The sequence below is a fragment of the Oncorhynchus mykiss genome, chromosome Y (assembly GCF_013265735.2).
Source record: "Oncorhynchus mykiss isolate Arlee chromosome Y, USDA_OmykA_1.1, whole genome shotgun sequence".
In the NCBI taxonomy this organism is placed as follows: domain Eukaryota; kingdom Metazoa; phylum Chordata; class Actinopteri; order Salmoniformes; family Salmonidae; genus Oncorhynchus; species Oncorhynchus mykiss.
Window position 1 is genome coordinate 3,161,991 of NC_048593.1, and position 14,748 is coordinate 3,176,738.

At 41.3% G+C, this 14,748-nt stretch overlaps 1 protein-coding gene across 1 annotated transcript; it reads left to right on the forward strand.

Annotated features, from left to right (window-relative positions):
• The first annotated feature begins 3,320 nt into the window (after positions 1–3,320).
• LOC110509522 (glutathione S-transferase theta-3) lies at positions 3,321–8,646 on the forward strand. The gene is made up of 5 exons (XM_021590438.2): positions 3,321–3,589; positions 6,145–6,232; positions 6,411–6,561; positions 7,048–7,224; positions 7,662–8,646. Exons 1-5 carry the CDS (start codon positions 3,478–3,480, stop codon positions 7,857–7,859), a joined length of 726 nt encoding a protein of 241 aa, XP_021446113.1. The 5' UTR covers positions 3,321–3,477; the 3' UTR covers positions 7,860–8,646.
• Positions 8,647–14,748: the final 6,102 nt, after the last annotated feature.

Here is a 14,748-nt window from a genome sequence, read left to right on the forward strand (position 1 = left end):
CGTTAGTAGCTAGTAGCGTAGTCAAGGATGCATCATGCAATATTGCCACTCTACACTTGAGACAGACCAAGCGGAACAAAAGTAAACCTTGAATTTGGAGGTTTGAAATATCCTTCTGGTGGCCAAGTTTACATATTTTAAGAAATGCCATTCATTGGTGGTTTTAAAGTTTAAGATTTTTGATAGGCTGATGCAGAATTTGTTACAGGAAATAATCACTGTCACCTGCTCAGGTTAACAGGGCATAATGTGCCAGGTTATGTAATGAAAACAGCTAACATGTAGCATTTCATCATGTGCAACGACGTCAACAATTTTAATTGGCACATTTTAAGACTGAGAAAAAATAAGTATGGGCCCTTAGTGTCATCCTCAGTGGTGTAAAGAAAAAAAAAGAAAAATACTTCTTGAGTTGTTTTTCGGGGTATCTGTATTTTACTTGACTATTTATATTTTTACATTTACATTCCTTAAGAAAATTATGTGCTTTTTATTCCATACATTATTCCATACATCCAAAAGTACTTGTTACATTTTGAATGCTTAGCAAGACAGGAAAATTGTCAAATTCACACACTTATCAAGAAAACATCCCTGGTCATCCCTACTGCCTCTGATCTGATCTGGTGGACTCACTAAACACAAATGCTTTGTTTGTAAATTATATCTGAAGGTTGGAGTGTGCCCCTGGCTATCTCTAAATAAAAAAGCAAGAAAATGGTGCCATCTGGGTAATCTGAGTAAACGAGCGAGTGGGTAATCTGCCTCAACCATTAGTCCTATTAGCCAACAAGATCCTATAAGATACCAGGAGTATCTTAAGAAACAAAAAGTAAGATAACACAAGTGAAACCAAAGTGATGAACTGAAATCCATCTCACAACTTTCCCAGTGAGAAAAAATGAAAAAGGAGGCCATAGAAAATAAACCAAAGAAACAGGTCAGCTGTCCAGAAATGTGTGGTTATGGAGTCATACCTGTAAAGGAACACACCACCACACTCACCTGCAGTCTTACAGCTACAGAATGATGACCTAACTGCCCCTCACATGACTCTACATCTATGTTAATGTTTTGGCCCAAGCACAAACCGTGATAATTCAACAGAGGCAGGCAAACCCCAACCTTCCACCTGTACAGCACCACAGCCATCTCCTATGCAATAGAGCCCATTGTAGACATATATGAGGGACTGATTGGAAAGTGTTGTGTTGTGGAATATAATGAAGACCCTTACCCTGGTATTATACAATATGTTGATGCAGAGAGCTGCAATCTAGTCAAGAAGATGAGTTGTGTGGGAGCCAACTGATTATTTTGGCCAATGAGAGAATGTGCTTGGGTTTGTCCCTGAGCCTCATCCAGCTACAAAATGGCATATGATGCTTGATAGCGCAGTCTGGGTGGAAATTTGCTCTCTCGTTAAGCAATAGAGTGCATTAAGGGCAAAACCTAATCTTGACACCTGTCTCGTTTATTTTATGTAACCTTTATTTAACTATTGATGTATTATTATTATTATTATCTATTTAACTTTATTTAACTAGGCAAGTCAATTAAGAACAAATTATTATTTACAATGACAGCCTACCAAAAATATAGGACAAAACACACATCATGACGAGAGACAACACTACATAAAGAGAGACCTAAAGACAACAACATAGCATGGCAGCAACACATGACAACAACATGGTGGCAACACAACTTGGCAGCAGCACAACATGGTAGAAGCAGAAAACATGGTACAAACATTACTGGGCACAGACAACAGCACAAAGGGAAAGAAGGTAGAAACAACAATAAATCACGCAAAGCAGTAAGTGTGTCCATGATTGAGTCTTTGAATGAAGGGATTGAGATAAAACTGTCCAGTTTGAGTGTTTGCTGCAGCTCGTTCCAGTCGCTCATGAGTCTGACTCAATAGACTGCAGCCAGTGAACAATAATGTGTTTAATGTCAACCAGTATTTCCAACTCTATACATGTATTTCTGCCTAATGCATTGAAATTGTTCTAAAAGACGCTTAAGTTATTGAGGCATGTATCTTTGTTTTTTAAAGGTTTTGAATGGTGTCACGCCCTGACCTTAGAGAGCCGTTTTATGTCTCTATTTGGTTAGGTCAGGGTGTGATGTGGGGTGGGCATTCTATGTTTCTTTATTTCAATGTTTTGGCTGGTTATGGTTCTCAATCAGGGACAGCTGTCTATCGTTGTCTCTGATTGGGAATCATACTTAGGTAGCCCTTTTCCCCTCCTTTCAGTGTGGGTAGTTAACTTTGTTTGAGGCATCATAGTCCTGTTAAGCGTCACGGTTGTTTTGGATTGGTTATTGTTGGCGACATTCTAATAAAGAGGAATATGTACGCTCACCACACTGCACCTTGGTCCGCTTCTTACGACGCCCGTGTACAACTGTGACATTAAACTAATGAATGGTATTTTTCATCAGTTGTTTTATACGAAATGTAATTTCACCACACTCTGTCGTTATCACAACGCTAAGTAATTACCATCACGGTACATAGTTTTTATATTGATGATTTTTCCCATATGTGAACCTTTGATATGCTTGTTATTAAGATAATTCCTAAAATAATATATCACCAAGGCATATATGGACATTTAGACAGGACAAATACATATAATTAAGAAAACTACAAAATAGTAAAAGAAATATATAAAAAAAACATGATTTAAAAAATAATGTGAAATGTTATATAAAATACCTTCGACACTTTCTGTAATTTCCTTTTCAACTAAAATAGCACATTTTATGACTTGGAGGTAATGACATTTCCCCTCGGGTATTTGTGGAAAACGATATTTTAGTTTAAATAGCATTTTCAATAACATTCAATATCCAAAAGTGCCCGTATTTGCGAAATCAACCATACATATCCTGATGTTGTGCAGAGAAGAGGCAGCAGGGAAGTCATGGCTATTGCTCCCCTAGTTGTCAAGCAGATGTAGCCAACAAGCAGCCACACTATTTTAGGGCAACCCCAACTAAAAAGGCTAACCGAACAATTGTATTTTAGTTTAATTCATGTAACGTTATTCATAGTAGGTCACACAATAAATCACACATCACCTTGAAATGCATTTGTTGCAAGAAATGTTCTAAAGAAATAAAGTTAGATTTGATCAATGTTACATAGATCATGAGCTAACTGTCTGCATGTAGCCTACTTAAGTTATACGGAAGTCCATGCAACATTACAAGTATGCAATCATTACAATTTATGAAAATCGTTTCGTGTTACGTGTGCATTTTTAACCACTCAGACACACATGATCCTTTTCTATGCGCTGTGGAAAGTGGGCGTGCGCGCGAGTTCCAGTGAGAAGGCTCGGGGATCCTCCTCGCGCTCCAGGGGTGTGGTATATAGTTCCCAAAGAGAAGTAGAAGGCTTCCAGAAATTCTAGAAGTCATTCGGGGTTTGACCGTGAAGACTATCTTTGCTTTGTATTAAAGATGACGTTGGAAATGTATTTAGACCTTTTCTCACAGCCATGTCGCTCGGTGTATATCTTTGCCAAGAAGAACAACATTTCTTTTGATTTTATGAAGGTTTCGCTTTTGGAAGGTAGGTTGTTTTTATTTTGGAGACTGTGCTTTTAGACTAGCCAACTTCATTCTAGAATTTTCACCGTTAATAGAAGGTTATCTAAAGTTCAGTAAAAAGTAATTTACAGAAGTAGCCTGAAAAGGTATTTTGTAAGTTTAAGTCTGATAGGCATCTATTGTTGCTTGCACGCAAGTAGCCTAGTCTACCCTAACCCTGTCCTGGGTTTCTCAACTCCACGATACAGCTTCTACTCCCAAGCCATAAGACTGCTGAACAATGAATCAAATGGCTACCTGCACTATTTACATTGACCCCCCCCCCCCCATCCCCTTTTGTTTTTGCACTGCTGCTACTTGCTGTTTTATTATCTATGGGTAGTCACTTTACTCCTACCTATACAGTACCAGTCAGAAGTTTGGACACAGCTACTCATTCAAGGGTTTTTCTTTATTTGTATTATTTTCTACATTGTAGAATAATAGTGAAGACATCAACTCTATGAAATAACACATATGGAATCATGTAGTAACCAAAAAAGGGTGAAACAAATGAAAAAATATTTTTGAGATTCTTCAAAGTAGCCCCCCTTTGCCTTGACAGCTTTGCACACTATTGGCATTCTTTCAACCAGCTTCACCTGGAATGCTTTTCCAACAGTCTTGAAGGAGTTCCCACATAGGCTTGAGCACTTGTTGGCTGCTTTTCCTTCACTCTGCGGTCCAACTCATCCCAAACCATCTCAATTGGGTTGAAGTCAGGGGTGATTGTGGAGGTCAGGTCATCTGATGCAGCACTCCATCACTCTCCTTCTTGGTCAAATGGCCCTTACACAACCTGGAGGTGTTTTAGGTCATTGTCCTATTGAAAAACAAATAATAACCCCACTAAGCACAACAGATGGGATGGTGTATCGCGGCAGAATGCGGTTGTAGCCATGCTGGTTAAGTGTGCCTTGAATTCGAAACAAATCACTGACAGTGTCAGCAGCAAAGCACCATAACACCTGCTCCTCCATGCTTCACCATGGGAATCACACATGCAGAGATCATCCGTTCATCTACTCTGCGTCTCACAAAGATAGTGGTTAAATCTCAAATTTTCAGATTTCCAACGGTCTAATGTTCATGTTTCTTGGCCCAAGTGTAACGGATGTGAAACGGCTAGCTTAGTTAGCGGTGCGCGCTAAATAGCGTTTCAATCGGTGACGTCACTTGCTCTGAGACCTTGAAGTAGTAGTTCCCCTTGCTCTGCAAGGGCCGCGGCTTTTGTGGAGCGATGGGTAACGATGCTTTGTGGGTGACTGTTGTTGATGTGTGCAGAGGGTCCCTGGTTCGCGCCCGGGTATGGGCGAGGGGAGACGGTCTAAAGTTATACTGTTACACAAGCAAGTCTCTTCTTATTATTGGTGTCCTTTAGTAGTGGTTTCTTTGTAGCAATTTGACCATGAATGCCTTATTCACGCAGTCTCCTCTGAACAGTTGATGTTGAGATGTGTCTGTTACTTGAACTCTATGAAGCATTTATTTGGGCTGTAATTTCTGAGGCTGGTAACTCTAATGAACGTATCCTCTGCAGCAGAGGTAACTAGGTCTTCCTTTCCTGTGGGGGCCTCATGAGAGCCAGTTTCATCATAGCACTTGATGTTTTTGCGACTGCACTTGAAGAAACTATGTAATGATGGACTGTTTCTCTGCTTATTTGAGCTGTTCTTTCCATAATATGGTCTTTTACCAAATAGGGCAATCTTCTGTATACCACTCCTACCTCACACCCACTACACAACTGATTGGCTCAATCGCATTAAGAAGGAAAGAAATTCCACAAATGAACTTTTAACAAGGTACACCTGTTAATTGAAATGCATTCATGAAATAAGCTGGTTGAGAGGATGCCAACAGTGTGCAAAGCTGGTACCCCCTATATATAGCCTCGTTATTGTTACTTTATTGTGTTACTCTTTACATTTTTTACTTTAGTTTATTTAGTCAATATTTTCTTAACTTTGTTGTTGGTTAAGGGCTTGTAAGTAATCATTTCACGGTAAGGTCTACCTACACTTGTTGTATTTTGCGCATGTGAGAAACAATTTGATTTGATTTGTTTAAGGGGAAGAGACAGGTTAAAGAATGATTTTTAAGCCTTGAGACAACTGAGACATGGATTGTGTATGTGTACCATTAAGCGGGTGAATGGGCAAGACAAAAGATTTAAGTGCCTTTGAACAGTGTATGGTAGTAGGTGGCAGGTGCACCGGTTTGTGTCAAGAACTGCAACACGTATGGGTTTTTCATGCTCAACAGTTTCCCGTATGTATTAAGAATGGTCCAACCTCCAAAGGACATCCAGCCAACTGGACACAACTGTTGGAGTCAACATGGGCCAGCATCCCTGTGGAATGCTTTCGACACCTTGTAGAGTCCATGCCCCTACAAACTGAGGCTGATCTGAGGGCAAAAGGGGGTGACACTTAATATCAGGAAGGTGTTCCTAATGGTTTGTACAGTACACTCGGTGTAGGTGGCTTATTACAGGAGTAAGTCTGTCATGTATCTCTGTAATTTACTACATTTCAGGAGAGCAGTATGGAGAAGAGTTTGGGAAGATCAACATGATCAGGAAAGCTCCTGCAATCCGAGATGGAGACTTCTGCTTGGCTGAAAGGTTGGAATGACAACATTGAGTTGATCAACCATCTTATCTGATGAGGCAATGTAATAAGACAAATCCTTTGTGATCCCTGGAGTAGCTAAACATATCCTCATTCTGATTTTAGTAATGATTCTAATACAGTGGCGAGGTAAAGTGTTTCAATGACTAAACGGGACAATCATCTCTACAGCATTGCCATCATGAAGTATCTGGCAGAAAAGTACCAGACCTCAGACCACTGGTATCCAGCCGATCTGCAAAAGCGTGCCCGTGTCAATGAATACCTGTCCTGGCAGCACATGGGCATACGTATGCATGGCTCAAAAATGTTTTGGCTCAGGGTAAGTGATGCTACTACATGATTGGATTTAGAATTGTTTTCAAATTGTTCTTTGGACTTTGTTCAGTCCAACCCAGATAGCAATGTTTACTCAGTAGCATAATAACATCCTTTTTTCCTGTGGTCAAATAAAGTCACACACTAAGAAGATTTAGGTAATAATAATGGTATTATAAACCGCTAAATGTTTCCAGTTTTCCATGTTCGATGTGTGTGCGCGGGCAGTAGTTTGTGAGGAAATAGACTACAGCCTACACATTGCCAAAGCATGTGACTGTGGCCCTTTGAGTTTCACTGACAAAAACAAAAAATCCTTCTACATGCATTGTTATAAGAATTTGATGCAGAGCTGTTTTGTACCTGTTATGTTAGATTTTGAGAGATGAGGTTGATCTCATACCTCCTCGTTTTTTCATGGCATAATATAAAGTTTCGGGAATTCAACACGTTTGTGTTTTACATTATAAAAAGGCTGCCTGTGTTGTAGCTCTTGATTCCAAAGATCATGGGTGTGGAGGTCCCCAAGGACAAGATGGATGGAGCCCTGGAGGACCTGGAAGGCTCTCTGAAACTCATTGAAGAAAAGTTCATTGGGGACAAGCCCTTTATCGCAGGAGAGCAGATCTCCTTGGCCGACCTGGTGGCCATTGTTGAGATCATGCAGGTGAATGTTTTGCAGATCTTGTCTCTTTCTGCTTCAGTAGTAGATGAGACCAAGTACGTTTTACATTTACATTTACCAGACACTCTAATCTAGAGCAATTTACAGGCAAAATTAGGGTTTAGTGCCTTGCTCAGGGGAACATTGACAGATTTTTCAACCAGTCGTCTCGGGGATTCGAACCAGTGAACATTTTGGTTCCTGGAAAAACGCTCTTAAACCCCTTAGCTACCTGCAGTGACATGTCCAAATCAATTACTAAATCTGTGTCTTAGGTCTTTGGTTTGGAGCTCCTTGTTTCCACAAGTGTTAACTAGAACAATTATTGATATATGAAACAAGTGTTAATCATCACAAACCTAACAACAATCAATTTTGTTGTAATATATTGTTATATTGTGGGCCTTCTGAGTGTATTTCTGCGTTTTGGTATCCCACAGCCTGTCGGTTCCGGTTTGGATGTGTTTGAGGGGAGACTTAAGCTAAGTGCCTGGCGAGACAGGGTTCAGGCGGAGATCGGGAAGGAGCTGTTCGATGAGGCTCACCAGGGGATTCTTGCGTCCCAGGAAATGGTCAAGAATATGGACAGCAGCAAGATGCAGATCTTCAAACCCAAGATCTTGAGATTATTCCTCTGAATGCTCCAATGACAGTGCAGAGGAATTCAAATTAAGCTTGTCATCAGAGAAATAATCAATCTGTTATTTAGCCACTATGCAGCATGTAACATAACAGTGTAGCATAATACCAAAAACATCTACATTTCCTCTATGGAAAACATTTCCTGTTAGTGCCAATTACATGCATACATGATTTTTTATTCTAATGTTCTAAGAAGCTGTATTAACCTTTCACTGTTTTTGACTGAATAACATATTGAATTCAGACAACCAGGTTTAATGTTTGCAAACAATATATTATCTGTTTCAAAGTTGACTGGGTGGGTGTCCATTTTTTGCTGTCTACATTCTTATGAATCTGTCTGCAACTTTCTCATACTGGCTCTTCTTTCACAACAATCGACCATAGTCTAGAGAAGTCTGGCACGCAATAGTGCCTTGTTAGCTATTGCGTAAAACTATCATGCACCCCAATGGGGAGCTGAAATATGAGATACCTTTTCCTCTCACTCTCTGTGTGGAATTCCTGAAAGTTACAGGCCGTTCTGTAAAATGTTGGCAGGGATACTTCCTTATCTCATGGGAGAGAGGGAAAGAATCAACAGCTGGTATTTACCTTCTCCTGACCTCATGAAGTCGTACCCAAAGCCCTATAGCATATGCATTTGTGTTAGGGGAAGAGTTAAATATTGTGTCTTATGTGTCTTCTAAACAATGTTCTGTGTGTTGATACTCCACTACCTTTAAGACCAGAAGGCCAATGTGGTTGGTCTTTTATAATTAAACAGTGTGATTGTTTCCTTGCTATGCTGTGAAATGTGCTTATGATTGTGTAGTTTTCCAGAGTGGGGATTGCCCTATCTGTGCCAAAACGGTCAATATTTCTTGGTATGTCTTGGTATAGCACATGAGTTTTGTCACTGACACTATACTTCTGACCTGGGACATGAACCCAAGGCTATTCCCTTTCTTTCAATAAATTCCCCATGCAAAAGCCAGCCTTAGACTGGGGGGATTATCCCACCGCTACCACCAGTGTTGCAGTTGAGGTGGAGTAACTTGAGTGGGGCTTGACCTTGCAAATTCCACTTATGGGTGATCATCATGTACCATAAGGTTCAGATATCTTGGTAGAGGTGGTACACTTTCCCCTTATATCTGAAAAGCGCCTTGTGTCCATTCTGAAAAAAAAATATTATTTGATTCTAAGAGTCTGGCATAATGTGATGTAGCAACCATGGCACATTGTATGTCTACTAACTAGACAGATGTAATTCAGTAAATTGTAATTTGTATGTAACAGATTGGTATGCAGTAAGCCTACTCACCTACCACCACCCACAGTTTGTCCAAACCAAATTGGTTATTGCCTATACCAAATCTTTGACGGACCTGTCATTCTTTGAGTCAGACTTTTACAGCGCTGTGACATTTGCCATGCTAGATGGTATGCCATATGAAACATTGTGTCTGCTCAAAGAAGCCAGTTTCATTATTGGGAAATAAAACTGAGCCGCTACAATCAAATAAAATGTATTTAAATAGCCCTTCGTACATCAGCTGATATCTCAAAGTGCTGTACAGAAACCCAGCCTAAAACCCCAAACAGCAATGCAGGTGTAGAAGCACGGTGGCTAGGAAAAACTCCCTAGAAAGGCCAAAACCTAGGAAGAAACCTAGAGAGAAACCAGGCTATGAGGGGTGGCCAGTACTCTTCTGGCTGTGCCGGGTGGAGATTATAACAGAACATGGCCAAGATGTTCAAATGTTCAGAAATGACCAGCATGGTCAAATAATAATAATCATAGGCAGAACAGTTGAAACTGGAGCAGCAGCACGGCCAGGTGGACCCCCGACACAAACTACTGCAGCATAAATACTGGAGGCTGAGACAGGAGGGGTCAGGAGACACTGTGGCCCCATCCGATGATACCCCTGGACAGGGCCAAACAGGAAGGATATAACCCCACCCACTTTGCCAAATCACAGCCCCCACACCACTAGAGGGTGGAACAGTCTTCAACCACCAACTTACCATCCTGAGACAAGGCCAAGTATTAGCCCACAAAGACCTCCACCACAGCACAACCCAAAGGGGGGCGCCAACCCAGACAGGAAGATCACATCAGTGACTCAACCCACTCAAGTGACGTACACCTCCTAGGGAGGGCATGAAAGAGCACCAGTAAGCCAGTGACTCAGCTGCTGTAACAGGGTTAGATGCAGAGAATCCCAGTGGAAAGAGGGGAACCGGCCAGGCAGAGACCGCAAGGGCGGTTCGTTGCTCCAGAGCCTTTCCCTTCACCTTTACACTCCTGGGCCAGACTACACTCAATCATATGACCCACTGAAGAGATGAGTCTTCAGTAAAGACCTATCGGTTGAGACCAAGTTTGCGTCTCTCACATGGGTAGGCAGACCATTCCATAAAAATGGAGCTCTATAGGAGAAAGCCCTGCCTCCAGCTGTTTGCTTAGAAATTCTAGGGACAATTAGGAGGCCTGCGTCTTGTGACCGTAGCGTATGTGTAGGTATGTACGGCAGGATCAAATCAGAGAGATAGGTAGGAGCAAACCCATGTAATACCTTCTAGGTTAGCAGTAAAACCTTGAAATCAGCCCTTGCCTTGACAGGAAGCCAGTGTAGGGAGGCTAGCACTGGAGTAATATGATCAAATATTTTGGTTCTAGTCAGGATTCTAGCAGCAGTATTTAGCACTAACTGAAGTTTATTTAGTGCTTTATCCGGGTAGCCGGAAAGTAGAGCATTGCAGTAGTCTAAACTAGAAGTAACAAAAGCATGGATACATTTTTCTGCATCATTTTTGGGCAGAAAGTCTCTGATTTTTGCAATGTTACGTAGATGGAAAAAAGTTGTCCTTGAAACAGTTTTGATATGTTTGTCAAAAGAGAGATCAGGGTCCAGAGTAACGCCGAGGTCCTTCACAGTTTTATTTGAGACGACTGTACAACCATTAAGATTAATTGTCAGATTCAACAGAAGATCTCTTTGTTTCTCGGGACCTAGAACAAGCGTCTCTGTTTTGTCTGAGTTTAAAAGTAGAACGTTTGCAGCCATCCACTTCCTTATGTCTGAAACACAGGCTTCTAGCGAGGGCAATTTTGGGGCTTCACCATGTTTCATTGAAATGTACAGATGTGTGTCATCCTCATAGCAGTGAAAGTTAACATTATGTTTTCGAATGACATCCCCAAGAGGTAAAATATATAGTGAAAACAATAGTGGTCCTAAAACGGAACCTTGAGGAACACCGAAATTTACAGTTGATTTGTCAGAGGACAAACCATTCACAGAGACAAACTGATATCTTTCCGACAGATAAGATCTAAACCAGGCCAGAACTTGTCCGTGTAGACCAATTTGGGTTTCCAATCTCTCTAAAAGAATGTGGTGATCGATGGTATCAAAAGCAGCACTAAGGTCTAGGAGCACGAGGACAGGTGCAAAGCCTTGGTCTGATGCCATTAAAAGGTAATTTGCCACATTGTGCAGTCACAAGTGCAGTCTCAGTACTATGATGGGGTCTAAAACCAGACTGAAGCATTTTGTATACATTGTTTGTCTTCAGGAAGGCAGTGAGTTGCTGCGCAACAGCCTTTTCTAAAAATGTTGAGAGGAATGGAAGATTCGATATAGGCCAATAGTTTTTTTTATATTTTCTGGGTCAAGGTTTGGCTTTTTCAAGAGAGGCTTTATTACTGCCACTTTTAGTGAGTTTGGTACACATCTGGTGGATAGAGAGCCATTTATTATGTTATAGGAGGGCCAATTACAGGAAGCAGCTCTTTCAGTAGTTTAGTTGGAATAGGGTCCAGTATGCAGCTTGAAGATTTAGAGGCCATGATTATTTTCATCATTGTGTCAAGAGATATAGTACTAAAACACTTGAGTGTCTCTCTTGATCCTAGGTCCTGGCAGAGTTGTCCAGACTCAGGACAACTGAGCTTTGAAGGAATACGCAGATTTAAAGAGGAGTTCGTAATTTGCTTTCTAATAATCATCTTTTCCTCAAAGAAATTCATGAATTTATTACTGCTGAAGTGAAAGCCATCCTCACTTGGGGAATGCTGCTTTTTAGTTAGCTTTGCGACAGTATCAAAAATACATTGATGCTCCTTGGTTGGGGTCTGAGCAGATTATTTGTTGCAATTGCAAACGTAATAAATTGGTGGTCCGATAGTCCAGGATTATGAGGAAAAACATTAAGATCCACAACATTTATTCCATGGGACAAAACTAGATCCAGAGTATGACTGTGACAGTGAGTAGGTCCAGAGACATGTTGGACAAAACCCACTGAGTCGACGATGGCTCCGAAAGCCTTTTGGAGTGGGTCTGTGGACTTTTCCATGTGAATATTAAAGTCAGCAAAAATTAGAATATTATCTGCTATGACTACAAGGTCCACTAGGAATTCAGGGAACTCAATGAGGAACGCTGTATAAGGCCCAGGAGGCCTGTAAACAGTAGCTATAAAAAGTGATTGAGTAGGCTGCATAGATTTCATGACTAGAAGCTCAAAAGATGAAAACGTCTTTTCTTTTTTGTAAATTGGAATTTGCTATCGTAAATGTTAGCAACACCTCCACCTTTGCGGGATGCACGGGGGATATGGTCACTAGTGTAGCCAGGAGGTGAGGCCTCATTTAACACAGTAAATTCATCAGGCTTAAGCCATGTTTCAGTCAGGCCAATCACATCAAGATTATGATCAGTGATTAGTTCATAGACAATAATTGCTTTTTAAGTAAGGGATCTAACATTAAGTAGCCCTATTTTGAGATGCGAGGTATCACGATCTCTTTCAATAATGACAGGAATGGAGGAGTTCTTTATCCTAGTGAGATTGCTTAGGCGAACACCGCCATGTTTAGTTTTGCCCAACCCAGGTCGAGGCACAGACACGGTCTCAATATGGATAGCTGAGCTGATTACACTGGCTGTGCTATTGGCAGACTCCACTAAGCTGGCAGGCTGGCTAACAGCCTGCTGCCTGGCCTGTACCCTGTTTCATTGTGGAGCTAGAGTTAGAGCCCTGTCTATGTTGGTAGATAAGATGAGAGCACCCCATCCGTCACTCCTCAGCAGGTCAGGCTTGGTCCTGTTTGTGGGTGAGTCCCAGAAAGAGGGCCAATTATCTACAAATTCTAGCTTTTGGGAGCGGCAGAAAACAGTTTTCAACCAGCGATTGAGTTGTGAGACTCAGATGCTGTAGAGCTCATCACTCCCCCTAACTGGGAGGGGGCCAGAGACAATTACTCGATGCCGACACATCTTTCTAGCTGATTTACACGCTGAAGCTATGTTGCGCTTGGTGACCTCTGACTGTTTCATCCTAACATCGTTGGTGCCGACGTAGATAACAATATCTCTATACTCTCTACACTCGCAAGTTTTAGCTTTAGCCAGCACCATCTTCAGATTAGCCTTCATGTCGGTAGCCCTGCCCCCTGGTAAACAGTGTATGATTGCTGGATGATTCGTTTTAAGTCTAATACTGCGGGTAATGGAGTCGCCAATGACTAGGGTTTTCAATTTGTCAGAGCTAATGGTGGGAAGCTTCGGCATCTCAGACCCCGTAACGGGAGGAGTAGAGACAAGAGAAGGCTCGGCCTCAGACTCCGACTTTCTGCTTAATGGGGAAAACCGGTTGAAAGTTTCTGTCGGCTGAATGAGCTACACCGGTTGAGCATTCCTACAGCATTTCCCTCCAGAAACCATGAGATAGTTGTCCGGCTGCGGGGACCGTGCCAGGGGATTTATACTAACGTTACTATCTGTACTTACTGGTGGCACAGACTCTGTTTCATCCTTTCCTACACTGAAATGACCCTTGCCTAACGATTGCGTCTGAAGCTGGGCTTGCAGCACAGCTATCCTCGCCGTAAGGCGATTGTTCTCCTGTATATTATGAGTACAGCGACTTTAATTAGAAGGCATCATGTTAATGTTACTACTTAGCGTCGGCTGTTGGAGGTCCTGACGAACCGCGTCCGGGGTGAAAAAGTTGAATGAAAAAAAGTTGAGTAAGGGAAAAAATAAATATATAAACGGTAATTAAAAAGTAAAAACCGTAAAGTTGTCAGGTCCAAATGTATGTACAATCCAAATGTATGTGGAAGACAAAGGCACTGGGAACTTCCAGTGGGAGTGAAAGTTCAGCTGAATGTTCATTTGTTCCAAAACATCTGACATGCAGAAAATATATAAAAAATGGGCGGGCTATCTGGTTCTGTCTAAGGATTCAAAATAGCGTTTTGAATCCTAATGAGGCAGAAAACATGACGAAGAGAGGGGATGTTGTGTGTCCCTCTGTCAATGTTTTTATTTTAAATATTCAACGCTGAGAATGATTGTCATAAGGAGCTTCAAGGTTGGAACCTGTAGTGGTAATTTCCTGTATTATTAAATGAGGAGAGTTTACAAACCACACACAAGTCAGAGTTATATTTTAAACTTCATATTTTAATAATATGAGCTTCACCATAGCCCTTTGACTCTCAGATCAATTCAGTGTCTATAAAATAATTCTGAGAGTACTTACAAAAGAATACTTCATATTTTATTGCCAAGATACACCCCTCTCAAATGACGAACCACAGATCTCAAAAACTTCACAAAGGGCCTTTTACTTAAAAAAGGAGTATCCCATAGCCAGATAGCATTAGCTATAAATTATCGTTCAGTTTGCTCTCTAAGACGAGGTTCTAATCTCGTTCTTGGTACTTCATAGTACCAAAACATTACCTCAAGATCTGGAATGCTCTTTAGGCTTTATTGGCCAAAGACATGGTAAATCTCCTCTGTCAGTGCTATCTCATAGAGGCCCATCCTCAGTGGAACATTCTAATGCTGTAACGGTCGTCGTCGGTGGAAGAAGGTGAGG